This window comes from Myxine glutinosa, unplaced genomic scaffold (assembly GCF_964187855.1).
Source record: "Myxine glutinosa unplaced genomic scaffold, kmMyxGlut1.1 SCAFFOLD_3131, whole genome shotgun sequence".
In the NCBI taxonomy this organism is placed as follows: Eukaryota; Metazoa; Chordata; class Myxini; order Myxiniformes; family Myxinidae; genus Myxine; species Myxine glutinosa.
In genome coordinates this window covers 3,994-26,500 of record NW_027619224.1, presented here as the reverse complement: position 1 = coordinate 26,500, position 22,507 = coordinate 3,994, and the positions used below count along the sequence as shown (strand labels likewise).

The following is a 22,507-nucleotide window of genomic DNA, read 5'->3' as shown; positions in this document are numbered from 1 at the left end:
TTATTCATCAAAAAGAAAAGGTCAGTGAGGTTATTCATATCTAGCTGTGTCCTCAATGATGGCGTTGTCTATACTAGGGCATTGCCCGTACTATATCTATATCTAAAATTATATCCCCCCCCCTCTATTTACATGAAATGGTTTGGTCCAAAGCGAACGGCTTGCGAGTACGGTGACAATCCCCCCCCTCTATTTACATCAGTGTTTCCCTAACTTTATCCCTCCACGAACCCCCTGTGGATGTCAGAGGTGTCCATGAACCCCCACCTTTTCGAGACACGATCTGAGTTATTATCTATCTATAATTCCAGTAATCTCTGTGTGTTTGTTTGTTTGTCTGTGACCGCTGTTTCTCGACAACCACGGGTCCGATATACTTTAAACTTGCCAGGTATATTGCTGGGGACCCGAGGATGTGCCTTTTCAAGGTTTCATATTAATCGGACAATTACTTACCGAGCTATGTCCAAAAAACGATTCAACCAATCAGAGAGCAGCGAGCTATCGCGTGTGCCGAACGTGGCGAACACACTCTGCCTCGGATGGCACATTTGAGAGCGTATTCATTTATTTCACGTTTGCAAACTATGTTGGCGTTAAACTATGTTTTAAAACTAATATAAAACTAATAAAAACTAATTTGCGATTCATCGTAACTGCGATATACGACCTTCCGGAGCTCCCGTGAGAACGTGCGCCATTACGGATAGTAATTCAATTAAAAACATAAAAACATTGTCCCAATTCAGTCAGAGCGAAGGGCGTTGTTTTAAGCGAAGAGCGTTTTATTTTTCCCCTTAAATTCAGTCGCCGGACGGTGAAAGCTTTTTTTTGGGGGCAGCTACTGGCAGCCACGTACGGCCAATCACAGGACACGTTGTTGTGTCGACGTGCCGTGTTGTTTTCCCTCGCGGTTTGGAATGTTTTTCCTTTTCATTTTTTTTCTCTTCCTTACGGAAGTACGGGCATTTCCTTAAATTTGCGATTCTTTCGCTTTCCTGCGCGTTTGGGCACGCTATGGCGATTTCTTTTCTTTACCAAACTCCGCAAGCCGTTCGCTTTGGACCAAACCATTTCATGTAAATAGAGGGGGGGGGGGGGATTGTCACCGTACTCGCAAGCCGTTCGCTTTGGACCAAACCATTTCATGTAAATAGAGGGGGGGGATATAATTTTAGATATAGATATAGTACGGGCATACCCTAGTTATACTATAATACGCATAACAGTGCTTCGTAAAAGATCAAGTTCATAGTGTAATATTGTAATGAAAAAAAACAAGAGATGAACAAATATTTACTCGGAAACTTCAAGATCAGATCACGCATCGATCACCTATCACACACGATGAGACGGATGCTCCTGTTTTTCCTCCACGAGGCGTTTGATCCTCGGAGCTGTCTTGGAGAGGGCCACCCTCATGTCGGGGCCGACGTCAAGGCGTGCCCGCAGCTTTGTTTTCATGATGACCAACGCGGAGAACCCGGCTTCGCAGAGGTAGGTCGTGACGAAAGGCAGTGTCATTCGGAGCGCTTTCGCCGCTAGATGGGGGAAGGCCTCGTAGTTGCTTGCCCAAAACTCTGAGGGACTGGCGACGGTGGAGAACTGCATCTTCAGGCGGCCAGAGGCCTTCAGCTCGATCAGATCATCCTTGAGCTCGTTGTTGTCGTCAATGTCATCAATTAGAATCGTGAAAGGATCCTGTATCCACAGATCGACCGACAGATTCGGAAAGTATCCATCAAAACTGTCAGACAGAGACTTCAGATGACCCTTGATGTCGACGACAAGCGTGGAGCAGAAATCATTCTGAGCGTCGTCATCCGCGAGGATTTGAGCGAGCTCCGGGAAGTTGACGAATGACCGCTTCTCCACGTGGTTGCTCCAAAGCCGCAGCTTTTCTCGAAGCGAGTTGATCCGTTCCGCTGCTTCGACGATCGTGAGGCTGCTCCCTTGAAGTGATATGTTGAGAGCGTTAAGGTGCCCGAAAATGTCGCTGATGTACGCAAGCCTCGTGACGAAGACAGGGTCGCCGAAGTAGTCCGCCAAGTCGTTGCCTTTCTCATGCAGGAAAATTTCAATCTCCTGACGCAGCTGGAGGACGCGGTTCAGAATTTGGCCCCGGGATAGCCAACGCACCTCAGTGTAGTACAGAAGATGAGTGTATGCAGCACCGATGTCTTCACAGAAGACCTGGAAGAGGCAGTGGTTGAGAGCCCGAGCGCGGATGAAGTTCACTGCTGTGACAACGATAGCCATTACATCACCGAGCTCCTTGGGGAGCGTCTTGGTCGCAAGGGCGTGGCGATAGAGCACACAGTGTGTCACGATGACGTCGGGGCACTTGTCTTTCACCAGCGCAACGAACCCGGATCGCTTTCCCATCATCGCCGGGGCCCCATCCGTACACAACGATCCGAGCTTCGTCCACTCGATGCCGTTTTCTTCCATGAAATGGTTCACGATATTCATAATGTCCACCGATTTGGTTGTTGTTTTGAGAGGAGAACAGAACAGGAACTCTTCCTTCACAGCAAATCCCGCCAAGTAGCGTGCAAAAACCAGCAATTGACTGCAGCTCGCTATGTCGGTGGATTCGTCGAGTTGCAAGCTGAAACGGCAGCGCGATTCCCGGAGTTCTTGTGTGACCTGAGCCACAATATCCTTTGACATGTCTTCAATTCTGCGCTTGATGGTGTTGTTGCACAGGGGAACACTCTTGAGTTTCTTGGCCTCCTCGGGTCCGCAAACCAAGTTCGCCATCACCACGGCACAGGGCTTTACAAGCGTTTCACTACTCGTATGAGCCTTTTTGTCTTTTGCAATGAGGAGCACTACTTCGTAGGAGGCTTCAAGGATAGGCTTCGTCGACGGTTGGAACCCGTGCCGAGTCAAGCTACCCTTCGCCATGAAGCGAGCTTTCTTGCTTCGGAACACGTCTTCAGAGTCATTCTGATGAGTCGGATGGGTGCTGGCGAGGTGGGCTTTTAGTTTTGATGGCTTCATCGACGCCTCCGCCAGCACTTTGTAACACAGAATGCATTGCAGACGTTCAGTCCCATCCTTCTCCACAAACTTCATGAACCCCCACTTGATGTACGAATCATCGTATTTGTGCTTCTTAGACATCATGGATTGCGGTCTGAATCTGTGAGAAAAAAAAAATATATGATGTTGATATAAATTATATGATATATCAGATTTTATTTCAACAAAAAGTACTCTAGTTTTGACTTTCAGAAACGTCTCACGAACCCCCTGGGATGGACTCACGCACCCCCTGGGGGTTCATGCACCCCAGTTAGGGAACCCCTGATTTACATGCAATGGTTTGGTCCAAAGCGAACGGCTTCCGGAGTTTGGTAAAGAAATCGCCATCGCGTGCACAAACGCGCAGGAAAGCGAATGAATCGCAAATTCGGTTTTATTAGTTTTAAAACATAGTTTAACGCCAACATAGTTTGCAAACGTGAAATAAATGAATACGCTGTCAAATGTGCCATCCGAGGCAGAGTGTGTCCTCCACGTTCGGCACACGCGATCGTTCGCTGCTCTCTGATTGGTTGAATCGTTTTTTGGACATAGCTCGGTAAGTAATTGTCCGATTAATATGAAACCTTGAAAAGGCACATCCTCGGGTCCCCAGCAATATACCTGGCAAGTTAAAAGTATATCGGACCCGTGGTTGTCGAGAAACAGCGGTCACAGACAAACAAACGTACAGACGTACAGACGTACAGAGATTACTGGAATTATAGATAGATATCTCCTCGTGCAAATATTCAAAAGTCTGTGTCAGCACACCTTCCTCGGTACAACTACAATTTGGAAACCTTCAATTATTCTTACATTTTGGATGAAAGTGTCATGAAGTTTTATTCACTTATTGCAGTCAGGTGCAATGGTCTGTCTCACTCTCATCCTTCTGTGATTATTACCCTCGCCTGAGGAGAGGATATTGCATTTGAGTCCGTTTGTTACTGGGCAAAAAAAAACATTTCTAAGTATGTTGATCACTCCGGTTTGTGTGTTTGTCTGTCCGCTCACTTATACTTGCCTACAGGTCACAATTTTAAACCGATCTTCACGAAACTTCACCAAATGGTAGAGTTCGTGGTCTGACAAAATCGTATATATTTTTGAGGTCAAAAGGTTTGTTTATAGGCCAAATGTCAACCACTTTTTTCAATTTCTAAGATCCTCAATTTTCATCCGATTGACTTGGAATTTGAATGGGATTTTCATATCGGCTAACTGAATTCAACCACCAACTATTTTTGAGATCAGCATATGCCAAAAGGTCAACATAGGCCAAACGTCAACAACAATTTCAAATTTCTTCAATTTTTATCCAATTGACTTGAAATTTGATTAGGATTTACATATCGGCTAACTGAATTCAACCACCAACTATTTTTAAGATCAGCATATGCCAAAAGGTCAACATAGGCCAAAGGTCAACAACAATTTCAAATATCCTCAGTTTTCATCCAATTGACTTGAAATTTGAATAGGATTTACATATCGGCCAACTGAATTCAACCACCAACTATTTTTGAGATCAGCATAGGCCAAAGGTCAACCACTTTTTTCGAATTTCTAAAATCCTCAATTTTCATCTGATTGACTTGAAAATTTAATGGGATTTTCATATCGGTTAACTGAATCCAGCCAACAACTATTTTTGAGGTCAACCTAGGTCACAAGGTCAACATAGGCCAACGGCCCACCACTTTCTTCAAATTTCTAAAATCCTCAATTTTTATTCGATTGACTTGAAATCTGAATATTATTTGCATATCAGTTTACTGAAACCAACCACCAACTATTTTTGAGGTCAACATAGGCCAAAAGGTCAACATAGGCCAAATTTCTAAAATTGTGAATTTTCATCAGATTAACTTAAACTTTGAAGGCGATTTGCATATCAGGTCACTGAATTCAACCACTAATTATTTTTGAGGTCAAAAGAATGCTCTACTGAGTGCCATTCTACTTTGTTCTGTTTTGCCAAGAGTGTGGCTCTCAGTGATTTTTCATTAGTTTGTCTGTTTGTCCGCACAGAATAAATATGATTTTCTCTGCAACCGTTTGTCCGATTGACAGGAAATTTTCACCATAGGTGCAACTCCACCTGTAGAATTTATTTAATGATAATAATGACGTCATAAGTCACGTGGTTCCGCCGCCATCTTGGAAAAACCGAAAATCTTTGCACCTCTATCTCCGAAAGCGCTGAATAGAAAAAATTGAGACGTGTTACGGATTTGTCACTTCCGTCTTGTGGTTTTCATCCACTGGAAGCATTTTTAGTTCCATGTATTATTATTGTTATAGTTTGAGTGAAATGGAGATAACTGTCTTCAAAAGGAAAAATTAGTGTTTTAAAAGAAAAACTAAATGGATCGGGAGAAACCGGAAGAAGAAGAGGAGGGAGCAGAAGCGGAGCAAGTGAGGTCGGGAGAGAAAGGCCGATCTGCTTTGAGGTATCGAGCGGACGCTAGCGAATATTGGTTTCCCCGGGAAAGGGATTCCTGTGACAGAGTCGTTATCGCTGTGACAGATAAACCTGCGTGATGGGTTTTGCGGTTGATTCCGAAGTGAATCATTGTTGGAGAGCAGGTACGCCTCCATTCCGGGCCCGTCCGCCATTTCACCTCGCTCCAGCCATTTCACTGCACCCCAGCCGTTAGCCTGGTTCGCGTGTGTAATGTGGATTTTGATTGGGAATTTGCGGTTCTCCGTTTGGGAGCCGCTGAACATTCATACCAGCGTCATTGTCTGGTGAACCGAAGTCTGGTGAAATGGCCTTTTGGGTGCACGTTTGCCTGACCGAGGTCGGCCCGACACCCACCCAGCGGCTCTTCGGCAGCGTCGACTGTCAGCCGACCTGGATTCTGGTCTCGATACGACCTTTTTCTTGTGATCACCGGAGCGTGGATCGACTTTGGCCTGGTGCCGGGACAGTGACTTTGGGGGTGTTACATTTCGCTCACGTGGAGCACCGTGAGTTATCGAGTTAAGAAACTGGTGGTACCATCATAGGTATTGTATGGTATTTTGTTGTGCAATTGAATTTATATTGTACTTGTGCAAGTTGTTATTTTCGTGTGACATTAATACAATACTTGGTTTTGGTATTGATTGATTGGTGTGGTTTCACCATTGGTCATTGGCCCACATAATAGCACTTCTTTCTGCCGTGACTCCTTTCGGGGCTCGGAGGTACACCGTGACCGGGGTTTGGGGAGGAGCACGTAACACATGGCTCATTGTAAAGAACTCTCCATGGGGAATAAAATATGTTAATGATGATGTCATAGGTGCCTCCACTATGACGTCATAATTCGACAAGTACTAAACCTCATCCGATCAAGATGAAATTTCTTGAGCATAATCTAGGAATAAATTCGTTTCGAAAAAATAATGATGACGTCATCGGTCACGTGGTTCGGTCGCCATATTTGTTTTAACACAAAAGCCTTAAAAACCACTGAAAATATATCCTGGCAAGGGTTTGCAATCTCTGATTGCTCTTTCTTGTTAAATTTGTAACAGACGGGGACCTGGGGCAGTGAATATCACTCGCATCCTAATCACGATTGTTTGTTTCAGATTGCAGAGTAATGTCCATTAATTAACACAACTATTCTATAATCATCTGTACCCTTTGAACCTCCTTTGTGTGGGTTACAGAACAACACATTTTGTTATATCCATCCGAGTTGTTCTGATTGTGAAGATCATGCACACGACTGGCTTCCATTTGCACACTACCAATTGTTGGTGTGTTACCGAGGAAACGTTTGACAACACCAATTCTGAAGAGTCTATATCTGCAGCAGCCCTGCCCTTTGTGAGCAAACTAAACTACCAGCAGTTAGCAAGAACTCAGGTGCTGTACATACGTTGACGACTCGTGGTGTGGGACAACAGTATTCAGCCTATCCATGTATGCAGGCAAATAAATATGTAATTTTGAAACTATAACACCATTGGCAAGTTAGAATTGTAAAAGCATTCATAATTATAAATTAAAAAATAAATTATCCTTTTAAAATACTCAGGCTTGTATGTGCAATATTTGTCAGATGAGGATGATCTACAATGTACATGTCAAGTAGGGTAGGTAGAATGGTCAGAGTGGGGTCAGGAGGCAGGATTGAGATACTTCTGAGGAAAGAAAGACAGGAGAAGAAGAAAAAGGAGGATGAGACTGGGAGGAGGTAAGAAGAAAGGAAAAGGAAGTGCTTGGTTGATAACAGGGAGAGAGAAAGGTTCACAAGGAGAGACCAAAGTAATTCCAACGCGAGCATTCTGCGCCCGGTAATGTGGCGTCCGTGTGGCGTCATCGATTGACGTCATTGAGCACTCGAATGTAACTCGACGATTCGATTATCCTCTTTCCTTCGTAATTTATCCACTCTGTCCCAAAGTCCCTGCATGAAATGCGTGTATAAACTCATGGGTTTATTGTGAATTTTTTTTTTTTTAACATGGGTGTATTGTGTTACCGTGGCAACGGCAAGCGCCATGTTGCTATTTATATTATACATTTATATTTAATGTCCATCGTTTTCATTTTTATGAATTTATACTTCACGAAGTTCATGCACAGTATTTTCTGTACTTATTGTGACATCATGAAATTTAATATATTCGTTCGTTTCCGAAAACCCGACATACTAAATAATTAAAGGTTCCCGGATCTCGGTGTGCGCGATGCTGGACTTGCTGAAATCGGGTTCCGGAGGAATCATCTCGCTCGCTACGTCGAACGATGCTCGCTTCCCTGCCGAGAACATCTTGGACGGGTGAGATTCCATGGCAGAGTGGGATTGCTGGCACTGCCGGCCCGATGACGATAGGTTTCAGATCACAGCTCGATCACGAAGCATTCCCCGAAACGACGTCCAAGCCCTCCCTCCCCATTTGCTTCGTGTTTTCGCTCTAGTTCCGGTAATCGCTGAGTCGGTGTGTGTCCGATAAGTGTTGGATGTTCCAGGCATACATTTATAAAAGCGTTTCCCCACTCGCTATTCTTCACCACGTTTTACTCTTATAGAACAAGTACAGATGCATTCAAAGTACACCGCCCCCCCAGATACATTCAAATTACACCCCCCCCCCCCCTCCCAGATGCATTCAAAGTACACCGCCTCCCCAGATACATTCAAAGTACACCGCCCCCCCAGATACATTCAAATTACACCCCCCCACCCCCTCCCAGATGCATTCAAAGTACACCGCCTCCCCAGATACATTCAAATTACACCCCCCCCCCTCCCAGATACATTCAAATTACACCCCCCCCCTCCCAGATACATTCAAATTACACCGCCCCCCCCCCAGATACATTCAAAGTACACCGCCCCCCCAGATACATTCAAATTACACCCCCCCCCCCTCCCAGATGCATTCAAAGTACACCGCCTCCCCAGATACATTCAAAGTACACCGCCCCCCCAGATGCATTCAAAGTACACCGCCCCCCAGATACAAAGTACACCACCCCCCAGATGTATTCAAAGTACACCACCCCCCAGATACATTCAAAGTACACCACCCCCCAGATGCATTCAAAGTACACCACCCCCCAGATACATTCAAAGTACACCGCCCCCCAGATGTATTCAAAGTACACCACCCCCCCCCCCCCAGATGCATTCAAATTACACTGCCCCCCCCAGATGCATTCAAAGTACACCACCCCCCAGATACATTCAAAGTACACCGCCCCCCAGATGTATTCAAAGTACACCGCCCCCCCCCAGATGCATTCAAAGTACACTGCCCCCCCCCCAGATGCATTCAAAGTACACTGCCCCCCCCAGATGCATTCAAAGTACACTGCCCCCCCCCCCCCCAGATGCATTCAAAGTACACCGCCTCCCCAGATACATTCAAAGTACACTGCCCCCCCCCAGATGCATTCAAAGTACACCGCCCCCCTAGATGCATTCAAAGTACACCGCCCCCCTAGATGCATTCAAAGTACACCGCCCCCCCCCCCCAGATGCATTCAAAGTACACCGCCCCCACAGATACATTCAAATTACACCGCCCCCCCCCCCCCCCAGATACATTCAAAGTACACCGCCCCCCAGATACATTCAAATTACACCACCCCCCCCCCCCCCCCAGATACATTCAAAGTGCACCGCCCCCCCCAGATACATTCAAATTACACCGCCCACCCCAGATATATTCAAATTACACCGCCCCCCAGATGCATTCAAAGTACACCGCCCCCCCCCCCCCAGATACATTCAAATTACACCGCCCCCCCCAGATACATTTGAGGTACACCGCCCCCCCCCCCACCAGATACATTCAAAGTACACCGCCCCCCTCCCCCCCCAGATACATTCAAAGTACACCACCCCCATGCTAAATAAATAAATAACATGTCCTCCAGCACGCGGCATTGGGCGTAACCCTTTTCAGACGGATGAGCATCGACGACGCATTTTCTGAGGTCCTCACAAATCTCTTTGATCCGGACATGACAAGCTTCCACAAACCTGTGGTGACGATCAGACTCTGGTGGCGATAAACAAAGTTTATGTTTTTCATGTCGGGCAGGGCCACCCAAACTCACTCCTGATTGTCATCTCATTGATTGAAACACCTGACTGTAATTACCTCGTTAATTGAGCTGATTAACCTCGGGGTTCACATACCTTTTCTGACTAAAAATTTGATGTTGGATCATTTTGGTCAAAAAATAAATGAAAAGTAGATTTTTTTTTTTTGTGCTATTTGTTTAGTCAGGCTCTCTTCATCTATTATTAGGACTTAGATGAAGATGTGATAACATTTTAAATCAAATTTGTGCAGAAATGCATAAAATTCCAAAGGGTTCACAAACTTTTTCTCACCACGAGTCTGTGGGGTGTATTTGGCCCCTGGGTAAGGCGGAGATCTTACCACCCGACATTATTACGAGCCTTGCTGATGCATAACCTCTGCAGTGGTTTCCATAAGAATGCCTGATTGGTTACCTTCCAACTGGAGAGGAAATCAAATCAGGACATCCGGGACTTGGCGCATGACTAACTCACTGAAATTGTCCTTCCTGTGTCCCATAGGCAACTCGATACGTTCTGGATGACGACGGGGATGTTCCCACAGGAGTTCGTGTTGAGTTTGCTTCGACCAGCTCGTCTCCACACGATCCGTATTCACAGTCATGGTGGTATTTAACTTGCGTCACTCACTAAGATATATTTGGTTATCATAAGGGCACCTTGTTGATCTTACAAATTCTGAAACGTCGACTTTACAGTTGGTGATTAAACAACCAAGATGCAAAGTAGCCTTTTAAGGTGTATAGGAAAAGTAAAATATATTCTTGGCTCTGTCCTATGAAAAGGACAGCTAATAATATTAACCATAAGAGCAAGACATGATTTCAGTATATAATGGGTAAAGAAAGAGTTAAAAGGAGTGTGGTCCCATTGAGGAATGAAATTGGATACTTGGTGGATGATGAGGCTGAGATGGCAGCTTTATTAAATATATATATATTTTGCTTCTACATTTACACGGGGACAGTCAGGCGAATTTCCAATAGTGGAGCGTATTTATCTCAGAGTGAGCAAGGGCTGTTAGTAGAGATCCAAGTGAGAGTAGAGGAACCACCTTTTTTTTTTGTTTGTTTTGTTTTGTATACTGAATCGAAGCTCGTGAAAGAGCGAACATTTATTTCACAAACAAATCAACCAGACAAACAAAATATACAAAAAGAGGGAGCGGAAGACAAGATGGGGAGAGAAGGGGAAGCACACAACCACAACATTTGAGAGCAGGGAGAAGTGTGGGAGGGAGAGGGCTTGGGGGCAGGAGGTGTGGGAAGGGGAGGGGGTGGGGGGGGGAGAGGTATAAAACACAAGGGGACCGAAATTAGCGGGGGTAGAAAAGATCAAGGTTTTGGATGGGGGAGGATAAGAGATGGTGGTGAACAGCTGTTTTAAAGACCTGGAGGGTGGAGTGGGATTGAAGAGAGTGAGGGAGTTTGTTCCAGAGGTGGGAGAAAAGAGGAATGAAGGAGTGAAGGTGAGCAGAAAGTCTTGATTTTGGCAGTTTAACCATAAGAGGGTTGCAGGCAGATCTTGTGCGACCTGTAGGAATATTTGGGGGACAGAGCCCAGAGAGGGCTGGGGGGGCAAGGCCAGAGAGGAGTCGGTAGAAGACGGAAAGACCACCAACCTGCCTGCGGTGAGTGAGTGAAAGGCCCTTGGAGTTAGCTTCATCGTGGGAGATTCCAATGATTCTGAACGCTTTGGTTTCAACAGCGTGAAGACGGGCTAGGTGTGAGGCAGGAGCACCAGACCAGAGGGGAGAGCAGTATTCCATAGAGCTGCGGATGAAAGCCTTGTATGTGGTGAGGAGCTCAGGTGTGCCAAGGAAGGACTTCGCACGACGGAGGATGCCCAGTCGGCGACTGGCTTTGGAGGCCAGATTTGAAATGTGGTTTTCCCAGGAAAGATCATGGCTGATCTCCCCTCACATCCGGAATCTTGGCGTCATCTTTGACCAAACCCTTTCCTTCGACAAATACACTAAACAGATCACAAAGTCAGCCTTCTTTCACCTGAAAAACATTGCCCGTCTCCGCTCATCCCTCTCCTCCACGGCTGCAGAAACCCTCATCCACGCCTTCATCACCTCCCGTCTGGACTACTGCAATAGCCTCCTCTATGGTTCACCCTCAAAAATCACCAATAAACTCCAATACATTCAGAACTCCGCTGCCCGTCTACTCACTCATTCCCGGCCCCGTGACCACATCACCCCCGTCCTTTACAAGCTTCACTGGCTCCCCATCCCCCAGAGAATCCAGTACAAAATCCTCCTCTTGACATACAAAGCCCTCCATAACCTGGCCCCATCCTACCTGGCTGACCTCCTCTCCAGACACACTCCCACCCGCAACCTCCGCTCTGCTGGTACCAACCTCCTGACCCCCTCCATCCGGACCAAATTCAGATCCTGGGGGGACAGGGCCTTCTCCATCGCTGCTCCCACCCTCTGGAACTCACTACCTCACACCATCAGAGACTCCTCCTCACTCACCACATTCAAAACATCACTAAAGACCCACCTGTTCAACGCTGCATTCAACATTCAACCCACAGCATTTAACCCCTGACTATCTCTTCTCCTTCTCCCTCCTTTTGCTTTAAATATTTCCCTATTGATTCTTGTCTTGTCTTTTTGATTCTTGTCTTATATATATGCCGTATATCGCTGCTGTTTGTTTTCTTGATTCTTGTCTTTTTGCAATTGTTGTTTTCATGTATTGTTATGCATTATGTTTTCCACTCTGTCAAAGCGCCTTTGGGCTTCTGGAAAAGCGCTATACAAAATAAATGAATTATTATTATTATTATTCTGGCAAATAGTGAGACCCAAAAGCTTGAGTGACAGAACTTCTTGGAGAGGATTATTCAGAAAGTGGATGGGAGGGTTTTCCAGGCGGTCTTTTCGGAGAGACATCGTAAGAGTGTGAGATTTATCAGGATTGAAAGACATGTTCCATTTGTTTGCCCAGTCTGTGATTTTGTCCAAGTCTGCAGAGAGTGAGGAGGCTGCAGACTGCCGATCTGAGGGATGAGGAATGGAGTGACAGAGAGTAGAGTCGTCAGCAAAGAGATAGAGAGGATTTTCAAGAGAGTCAAAGAGATCATTGATGAAGACCAGAGAAAGCACAGGGCCCAGAACACTACCTTGGGGAACTCCAGCCTGAACAGGAAGAGGAGATGAGAGAAACCCATTCAGGGCCACACGTTGACTACGACCAGAGAGGAAGTCCGCCAGCCATGCGTGGAGATTTCCATGGATACCAAAGGAGGAGAGTTTGGTGAGCAGAGCAGGGTGCCAGACCGTATCGAAGGCACGTGAAATGTCAAGGGAGACGGCTCTAATTTCCTGTTTGGCGTTGAGGACCTCCATCCATTGTTGAGAAAGCAGAAGCAGCATGTCCAGAGTAGAGTGACCAGGTCTGAAACCAAATTGATGATCCGAGATCAAGCCATTGGAGAAGAGGAAAGATTTCATATCTGAAGCAATGATGGATTCCATGACTTTGCTGATAATTGGGAGAAGGCTGATTGGTCTGTAGTTGCTGGGATCTGTTTTTGCACCTTTTTTGTGCAAAGCGGTGATGTTGGCTGATTTCCAAGCAGATGGCAGATGACCTTGAGCAAAAGAGAGGGTGAAGCGAACAGAAAGAGGGAGTGAAAGAGCGGAAGAACATGATTTTAGGACCCGTGGGCTGATGCCGTCAGGACCAGTTGCAGAATCAGAGTCGAGGGTTGACAGAAACTTTTCCACCTTGTCAGGAGGAAAGGACACAGAGTCCAGGAGCAGCTGGGTACGACTGGGTACGGTGGGTACAGAGAGGGATGGGTTTGGGACACAAAATTTAGAGGCAAACACAGAGTTGAGGCATTCAGCTTTTTCACGTGCGGAGTCAGCCGTTAAGCCATTTGAGGTGAGGGAGGGGATGGAGGGGGAACAAACACCAGAAACAGATTTGACCAGACGCCACCAGGATTTGGAAGAGGGAGACAGATAAGAGAGTTCGGTCTTGAGAACGGTGAGATATTGTTTCCTGGCTCTCCTGAGGGTGGACACACACTTGTTTCGGGCTTTGTGAAAGGAAAAGAGATTTCCTTCCGTTGGATTTGCTTTCCAGGAGACGAAAGCAAGTTGTTTCAGGGCAACAGCCTCACCACAAGATTCCGTGTACCATGGACGGGAGGAAGGGTATGACAACTGAAGACGAGATGTGATAAATCTGTGCATGAGAGAGACCAATTTACTTTGAAAGAATTCCCAGGATGAGTTGATGTCAGAGGCGGTAGAGATGGGAGACCAGTCCAGATGATTGATGGCTGCTTGAAGACCGTGCCAGTTGGCCTGAGTGAAATGCCAGACTCGTCGACGCTGAGGAGGCTCTCTGAGAATGGTCAGAGAGATGTCCACTTTGACAAGCACATGATCAGATGAGCCGATTGGAGCAGAAGAAGAGCAGCAGACATTTTCAGGGAAGTTTGTCACAACCAAATCCAGAAGAGAAGATGCTCCGTTGACTGAGATCCGGGTCGGAAAATTGACAGATTGTGTCAGTCCCAGAGAGTCGCAGAAGTCCTTTGCTGAAGAGCCATGGCTGGTGAGAGAGGTACCCACACCCAGCCAACTGGCATGGTGACAATTGAAATCACCACATATGAGGAAGAGAGAGTTGGGATGGGTAGATAGAAGTTGGTCCATATTATCAGACAGCGAGATGTAGATGGAGTCATCGCTGTTTGGTGGACAGTACAACACACATATGAACAAAAGGTGGGAGCGAAGGGGAAGCCGTAGCCAAAGGTATTCCTGGGGGTGAGGTGGAGAGAGGGCAGTGGAGGGCGAGTGAGGAAGAGAGTTTTTTATAAAGATAGCAACCCCACCTCCAGGACGAGGCTCAGGTCTATCATACCAGAGGAGGGAGTAACCTGGGAGAGATACCAAGGCATCAGAGACATCATGAAGGAGGAAAGTTTCTGTTAAGCAGATCACATCTGGTTTGTCAGAAGCAACCTTTATGGAGAGATCAGTCAAGTTTGAGCGAAGGCCCCGGATGTTTGAGGTCCATACCGTTAATGAAGAGGAAGGGGGAGCATCGGGTCCAGAACAGGGGGGGGGAGGGGTAGGGTAAGATGTGGAAGAGGAGGAAGAGGTAGGGAGAGCTGTTGAAGGTGTGTCAGAGATTTCAGAGATTTCAGAATAGCGTGGAGAAAGGGAAGAATGGGGCGGACAAAAGGTTTGATGGAGATTGGGTGAGGCACAGTGAGGTGTTATTTGAGGAGGGGGAAGAGCGAGGCAGAAGGTTGGGGGAGATGAAGGTGAAAGTTGGAAGGGGGAAGAAGCAGGGAGGATGCTTTTAGGAGGAGGGGTGAGAGGGGAGTCTAGGAGGGGAGGAGCGAGGGAGAGTCTCGGAGGGGAGGGGTGTGGGGGGAGTTTAGGAGGGAGGGAAGGGAAGGGGCAAGGGGGGAGATTTGAAAGGGATGGGTGATGGGGAGGATTTGGAGGGGAGGGGTGAGATTGGATTTTGAAAAGTGTACGATTCATGGGAAACGAACATTTTTTGCAAAATGAGTTTGAGACCTTCGAGTCAAAAATACGTTTGAGGACACTGAAGGAGGGGTGGAGTTCTGGATAGTTTAGGGAATGTAGAAAGGAGGAACTGTAAGAGATGGTATTATATATATTTTTTGGAATGAATAGATTTGGTGAGCAAGACGAAAGCATCCTTTTGTAGGAAACGAAGAAAAGGGTGTTATAATATATGAGAGAAAATAGTTGTTCAGAGGAGAGATTATACATTTCTAACCACGTGATCGCGTGATCGCGAACGAAGAACGAACGAACAAATAAAAACAACAAATAAACGAATAAGACCTGGGAAGGAAAATTTTTTTGGGTTTTTTTTTTTTTTGAGTGGAGATATTAAACAAGGAGGTATGGGGTGAACGACTGGGACGAAACAGAGAACGAAAATAATTGCAGCGCATTCGACGAATAGCTGAGAGAAAAACAAAACCACAAGGTCGGAGACGGTACGGTAGCCTAAGCTTTGGAGGCCATTTTCCCCGCAGAGCAGGGGTTAGCCTTTTTTGGGCACCGTGCTCCCCTTTTTGAAGCAATGTTTTATGGCCGGATACCCTTCCTGCCGCCAACCCTGTTAGTCCTCTTGCGACCCACAGGGAATTACGAGTGAGCTGGTACTCAATTTGCCGACCTCAGAAGGATGACAGGCTGAGTCAACCCCCCTGGCGTTAATTCAGCGATCGACCGGGATTCGAACCCAGGATCCCAAGCCGGCACCCTAACCGCTAAACCAACACCAGGCTCAAGTGAGAGTAGAGGAAGTGAATAAATGTTTAGAAAAAAGTTAAGGAATGATAAAGTTCCAGGGCCGGTTAGTTCCAGGACAGATAAGCATGGTGTTAATGGATATCTTTAACAGCTCTTTCGAGTCAGGACAGGTACCAGATGATTGAAGAATAGCAAATGTAACACGGTTAATTTATTAAAGGATCCAGAGAAATATTGGAGAATTACAGTCACATGAAAAAGTAAGTACACCCCATGTAAAGTTTTGACTTTTTCAACATATTTCAACATACAGCTATTTGATCTTCATTTCAACAATATTGATAGATAAAGGTGATATAATACAACAAATATCATGAAACATTTACATTTTGTAGTCCATTGTATAATTTAAATAAACATAAATGCAAATTTCGCATGTGGAAAAAGTAAGTACACCCTTGGCTCTAATAGGTGGTATTGCCCCCTTTGGCAGAAACAACCTCAAGTAGGCGTTTCTTAGAACTGTCTACCAGTCTCTGACATCGACTGGGAGAAATTTTTGCCCACTCCTCCATGCAGAATTCTTTCAGCTGTGCGATGTTTGAGGGGTTTCTTGCATGCACAGCTCGTTTCAAACCCCCCCACAACATCTCGATGGGATTTAGATCTGGGCTTTGACTTGGCCATTCCAGAACCCTCCATTTCTTTCTTTTCAGCCATTCCTTGGTGGATTTACTGGTATGTTTAGGGTCATTGTCATGTTGCAAGGTCCACCTTCGGTTGAGCTTCAACTTTCCGACAGATGGCCTCACATTATCCTCAAGCACCCTCTGGTACAATGAAGAATTCATAGTGGATTATATGATGGTGAGCTGCCCAGGCCCTGATGCAGCAAAGCTGCCCCAAGCCATAATATTTCCACCACCATGCTTTACAGTTGGTATCAGGTTATTGTGGTCAAATGCTGTCTTTGGTTTTCGCCAAACATGTCTTCTCGTACTGTGGCCAAATAGCTCTACCTTTGACTCATCTGTCCAGAGCACATTGTACCAGAAGTGCTGGTCTTTGCCTCGATGTTCATTGGCAAACTTTAGTCTTGCCCTGATGTTGTTTCTGGACAACAAAGGTTTCCTCCTGGCACACCTCCCATGTAGATCAAATTTGTACAGCCTCTTTCTTATGGTAGACTCGTGCACTTTGACATCAACAGTTTCAAGAGCTACCTGTAGGTCCCGTGATGACATTCTGGGGTTCTTAGAGACTTCTTTCAGCATCTTGCAGTCTGCTCTCGGGCTGAACTTGCTGGGGCGGCCTGGCCTGAACAAGTTGGCAGTTGTTTGGAATCTTCTCCACTTGTAGATGATCTTCCGGACAGTCGAATGATTGATTTCAAATTGTTTGGAGATCTTTTTAAATCCCTTCCCAGACTTGTAGGCATCTATAACCTTCTTTCTGAAGGCCTCAGAGAGCTCTTTTGATCTAGGCATGGTGACGCCGCACACTTCAACAACAAAGAGCAAACCAAACGAAATGTCTGAGGTTTAAATAAGACAGGTTCCTCCGAGATCCTGTCTTACGATGTTCTAATCATTTGCACCTGAGCTGGTGCACCTGATTCTAATTTTAGGTATTTGAAGTAGTGATAAATGTCAGGGTGTACTTACTTTTTCCACATGCGAAATTTGCATTTATGTTTATTTAAATTATACAATGGACTACAAAATGTAAATGTTTCATGATATTTGTTGTATTATATCACCTTTATCTTTCAATATTGTTGAAATGAAGATGAAATAGCTGTATGTTGAAATATGTTGAAAAAGTCAAAACTTTACATGGGGTGTACTTACTTTTTCACGTGACTGTATATACCTGTTAGTTTGACTTCAGTTGTGGAGAACATGTTGAAGACATTAATTAAGGATCATATAGTTTCTGAACAGGGAGGATTGCGCGAGAGAGACGAGGTTCGAACTGAATGGCGGGAATGAGTGTGAAAAACATTTGCGGTGTTTACTTTGAAATGTTACTTTTTTGCTTTACCTTGAGTGCCTTGAGGGAGAGGAGGGAGGAGGGAAGCAAATGGAGAAAGAGCGGTGTGTGTGTACGTGTGCGCACACAGGAATATGATAACAGCCTAGGGTACGAGGTTCAGCAGGTTAGCCAGGGCAACGCTGCTGATTGATGACCTGAGTTTCCCAGACCAATCAAAATGCTATTAGCTTTGCCAGGCAGGCAGCGGTTCAGAAGCGAGGTTTGGCTTGGTAGTTTTAATATGGGATCAATGGGGGAGATGGGTTGAGGTGGTTGAGGTGGTGGAGATGGTGCAGAGAAGGAGGTTGGAAGTGTTGTGTGTGCAGGAGACCAGATGGAAAGGAGACAAGGTGAGGAGGTTGGTATGAGGATACAAGCTGTTGCATGCAGGTGCGGATGGAAGGAGTAATTGTTTTGGAATAATAGTATTGGAAGAGATCAGCAAGCAGTTGGTCAGAGTGGAAAGAAGGGAGGGACTGATAGTTATGGCACAGGTGGTGATCGAGGCAAATGTTGTGTGTTATGTTGATATATGGGTCACAAACGGGAAGGCCTGGGGCAGAGAAGCAGGGATTTAGAGATTCGCTGGAGAGGATGATGGGAATGGTTGAATTGGAGGTGATGCTGTGCATTGCAGAGGACTTTAACGTGCATGTCGGAGTAGCGGAGCAGGGTGAAGATGAATGTGTTGGCAAATTTGGTTGGGGAACAAGGAATAGAGAAGGTCAAAAGCTGTTGGAGCTGGTGGTGAGGAATGGAATGGCCAAAACTGGTTCATTCTTTCAAAAGTGGGAAAACCACAAGATTACCTATAGGAGCGGACAACACAGAACAGAACTGGATTTGGTGGTGGTATGGAAGCGAGAGCTGTGGAGGGTTAAGGAATGTAATGCAGTGGCGGGAGAGCATGTTACCAGCCAGCACAAGCCTGTGGTGTTTGTGTTGAAGATGAAGAAAAGGAGGGAGGCTAAGAGCAAGGGTAGGAAGGTTATTAGGTGGGAGAAGGGGAAACGTCAATGTAGAGTACAAGGAGAGGTTGAGGACCAGGTATGGGCAACTTAGCAAATAAGCGGAAGGTTTGGAGAAGGAGTGGACGAAGCAAGGAGAGGGATTCAGGGGAATTGCAGAAGTGTTGTGTGGAAGGTCGTCAGGATAGGATGCATTGTCGAAGGATAGAAACCAGGCAAGGTGGATGGCGGAAGTAGCAAAGGCAATTGTTGAAAAGGAGGTTTGCCCGCCCCCCCCCCCCCCGTTTTGAGGGGAGGGGTGAAGAAGGGAAGGCAGACAGATTACACGTGCTAAGAGTGTATTAACCTCATTGTTGCCCAAGTAAAAAAAGGCAATTGTTAAACCCTCTGCCACCACCGGGTGGCGCTACACGGTACAATTCACATAGAGAGTTTAAGTTTACGTACGTTGGACGGTGCACGCAATTGAAGACACCGCCGAATCAGCAGCAGCAGTGTTGTTTGCACTGTGTTGCCACTTACAAAATGCACATACATGCACACACACACACACATGACATGACACTTTTAACTTGGGAAGGCACAACATTAAGGAAGCACCCTGATCCTTTAGCACCCGCTAACCATTTAACATCGACATTCAGGCAACTCTTTCCCTTCTGACAATTTAATTCATGTAATTTTGCATTTCATTGTGGGGTTGCAAAAATTTGCACGTTGCAGGTGGGAATGGTTCATTTCAAGGCTCTGCTGTCCAATATTATTCCTATTATAGAGTACATATATTCCTAGTGGGGTATGCTTACACATTGTAAGCAATAACGACTCATGGTCCGTACATAGGTACATAATAAATACAGACTTGGCATTTAATATGGAATATATATTTTTTCTTGACTTGGGTTTACTTTCTGAACTCGGTATATCAATCTGGTGAGTTTCTTTTACGCTTCGGTGATTTCTTTGTTAAAAGAACCATGCCACTGATTGTCTGTCGCAGCAAGAAGTCAATAACAGGATTATATCACAGGTGGCATGACAAAATGTACGGACAGGTACATTTGACGATTGGCTTCACAATTGGGTATATAAGGGTTGTTGCGTTCTGTATTAGTGGAAAACAACTGCTGCACGTCTACAAAAGTTAATGCTGCTTCCCCTGGAGATGGTCCGTCAACTCGACAATGCTGTTTGTCATTTAGTGGTGGCTTTACGAAATTCCGGCAAGAAACAGCGTGCTATTGCTTGGCAGTATGGCATCACCCAAGGTCAGGTGTCAAAGATCCTGAAACGAAATGCTCAGAGGGGTGTCTCTACTCCAATACCGAGGTCAGGACGTCCCCGCAGAACCACATGGAGGGATGATCGCCAGCTGCACCAGTTAGTCCGCAATGGCCGTACCAAGTCAGCTAATCGGCTTAGGGCTGAGTGGCAGCCACTGACAAAAGTGCCTGTATCCAGAAGGCTAGTCAACCAACGACTGGTTCAAGCAGGCTATCGTGCCAGGCACCCCCTGAGAAAGCCACGTCTGACCAGACAACACCACCAGCGCCGATTGCAGTGGGCCAGAGAGCACCATCAATGGCAGCCAGGACACTGGAATCACGTGATCTTCAGTGACAAGTCTAGATTTCTGGTCTGTCGTCAATATGGCCGCGTCCGAGTGCGCAGACAAGTGCATGAAGCCTACAACGAAGATTGTATAGTGCCAAGAGTCCAAGCTGGAGGTGGTGGGGTGACCGTTTGGGCTGCTTTCATGCAGGGGGCAAAACTGACCTGGTTGTTCTGAATGGAAACCTGAACCAGTTCAAGCACAGGGCCATTCTGGAAGAAACATTGCTTCCATTTGCTCGTGCAGCCTTTCGAGGAAACTTTGTCTTCCAAAATGACAATGCACGGCCTCATCGTGCTCGCATGATCCAACACTTTCTTGCTGACCGTGGTGTAGAGCATATGGAGTGGCCTGCCATGTCCCCGGATATGAATCCGATAGAGAACTTGTGGGCAGAATTAACGCGTCAAATCGACAACTTGGACCAGCAGCCTGCCTCTGTGCGTGAATTGCAGCAGGCTATTGTAACTGCATGGCAAGCGATTCCTGTCCAAACCTTGGCAAATCTCGTGAGCAGCATGCCTCAACGTGTATGTGCTCTCCTAAATGCTCGTGGGGGTTACACGAAGTACTGAACTGTAATTTTACTGTCCGTAATCCCAGTCGTAATTTAACTTTTGTTTTTGTTAAAAAAATTTTTTGGTGAATGTGCAAAATAAAGAGATACTTCTGTAAAACGCACAGAAATTTAACACAGTGCTGTCCGTGAATTGAGTTCGATATCAGTTTACATCACTTTCAAGGATCAATTTATTTGCTTCGAAATGTCAAATGTGGTGTTTGTTTCTTTTAAAGGTCACATTAACAAAATCTGGAATAATTTCAACATAATTCCAATGAGCTTTTGGTTCTAAGTCATCTTGAAAAGTAAGTTCACCCCCACAAAAAAATATTCCATATTAACTGCCAAGTCTGTAGAAGCTTTATGAGTATAGGCAAGCATCACCGACCTCCTGCTGGATGTCCATTGTTTAAAATTTAAAAAATTAAGGACATATTCATGGTTTTTTAATGTAACTTTTCATGGAGGTTTTCATTTCACAGTTTACAGTTATGGAAGTGACAATTTTCAAATGCTAGATACCGATTTAGGTTATTTCTTTCTTTTTTACGGATGCATTTACGGTTTTTTACGTAAATTTTAATTTATGGACACTTTCCTACGGTTCTGTGATTTTTCCCGGTGTATTGGCTTCGATGTCCGTTGGCACGCCAAATTTCAACTTTCAACGATGCTCGGAAGGTAGATAATAACATCAATATCAGTTAGTGAGTCTGTTTAGAATGAGCTTTATATGTTAGATACTATGTTGTTCCACATCACGTCATCATTCATAAATGTCGGATTTCCATATTGACGTCCGTGTTAATAATGCTATTGCCGTCACACTTAACAGCTGAAATGCTCTACCTTGTTACTTGCAGTGCAACATTTAAGCATGGAATGGAGCAGTGCTAAAGAACCTGTTAACTTCGAGCATCTGGCTGAGAAAGGTTTGTTATTTTGTTCAATTTTTTTTTTTTTTTTTTTGTATACAAGGTCGAGGCTCGTGAAAGGGCTAACATTAATCACACAAAAAGTCAAACCGACACATAAAACACAAAAAATAAGGGGAGCGGTAGACAAGATGGGGAGATAGGGGGAAGGACACAAACACAACATTTGAGAGCAGAGACATCGGGAGAAATGTTTTAGGGGGAGGACTTGGGGGGAGGTGGGAGAGTTATAAAACATATGAGCACTGCAAGGACTTCCAGGAAAGAAGTTGGAATTTCAAAAAAAAAAAAAAAATAGGAAAGAACCCCATGGGTTAATTTCTCCACTTTTATGATGCTGATGGCGGTGTCCATCTGGTGGCGCTATACTATACACAATTAAAGAAGAAGGAAATTTTATGCAGGAGGCCAATTGTGCCATCGTGCCTGCGCTACACCAACACCAGATACAGTGAGTCTGTCAATCTAATGACTTAATTTAATTGGGGGGGGGGGGGGCTGCCGCTATCTATAAATTAATCTAATG

General features: G+C 45.5%; 2 protein-coding genes across 2 annotated transcripts; one reads left to right on the top strand and one right to left on the bottom strand.

Annotated features, from left to right (window-relative positions):
* Positions 1-1,338: 1,338 nt before the first annotated feature.
* LOC144889369 (protein FAM200C-like) lies at positions 1,339-3,129 on the bottom strand. Its single transcript, XM_078769567.1, has one exon. The coding sequence runs from the start codon at positions 3,127-3,129 to the stop codon at positions 1,339-1,341; it is 1,791 nt and encodes a 596-aa protein (XP_078625693.1).
* Positions 3,130-7,684: 4,555 nt separating this feature from the next.
* Positions 7,685-21,978, top strand: IFT25 (intraflagellar transport 25; the record flags this gene model as incomplete). The annotated part of the gene is made up of 3 exons (XM_078769566.1): positions 7,685-7,814; positions 10,092-10,198; positions 21,910-21,978. Coding segments are annotated over exons 1-3 (268 nt in total), but the record flags the coding sequence as incomplete, so codon positions are not given.
* Between the last annotated feature and the right edge of the window lie 529 nt (positions 21,979-22,507).

Excerpts from the sequence above, each read along its gene's own strand:
- LOC144889369 (XM_078769567.1), bottom strand. The coding sequence starts at position 3,129 with ATGTCTAAGAAGCACAAATACGATGATTCGTACATCAAGTGGGGGTTC.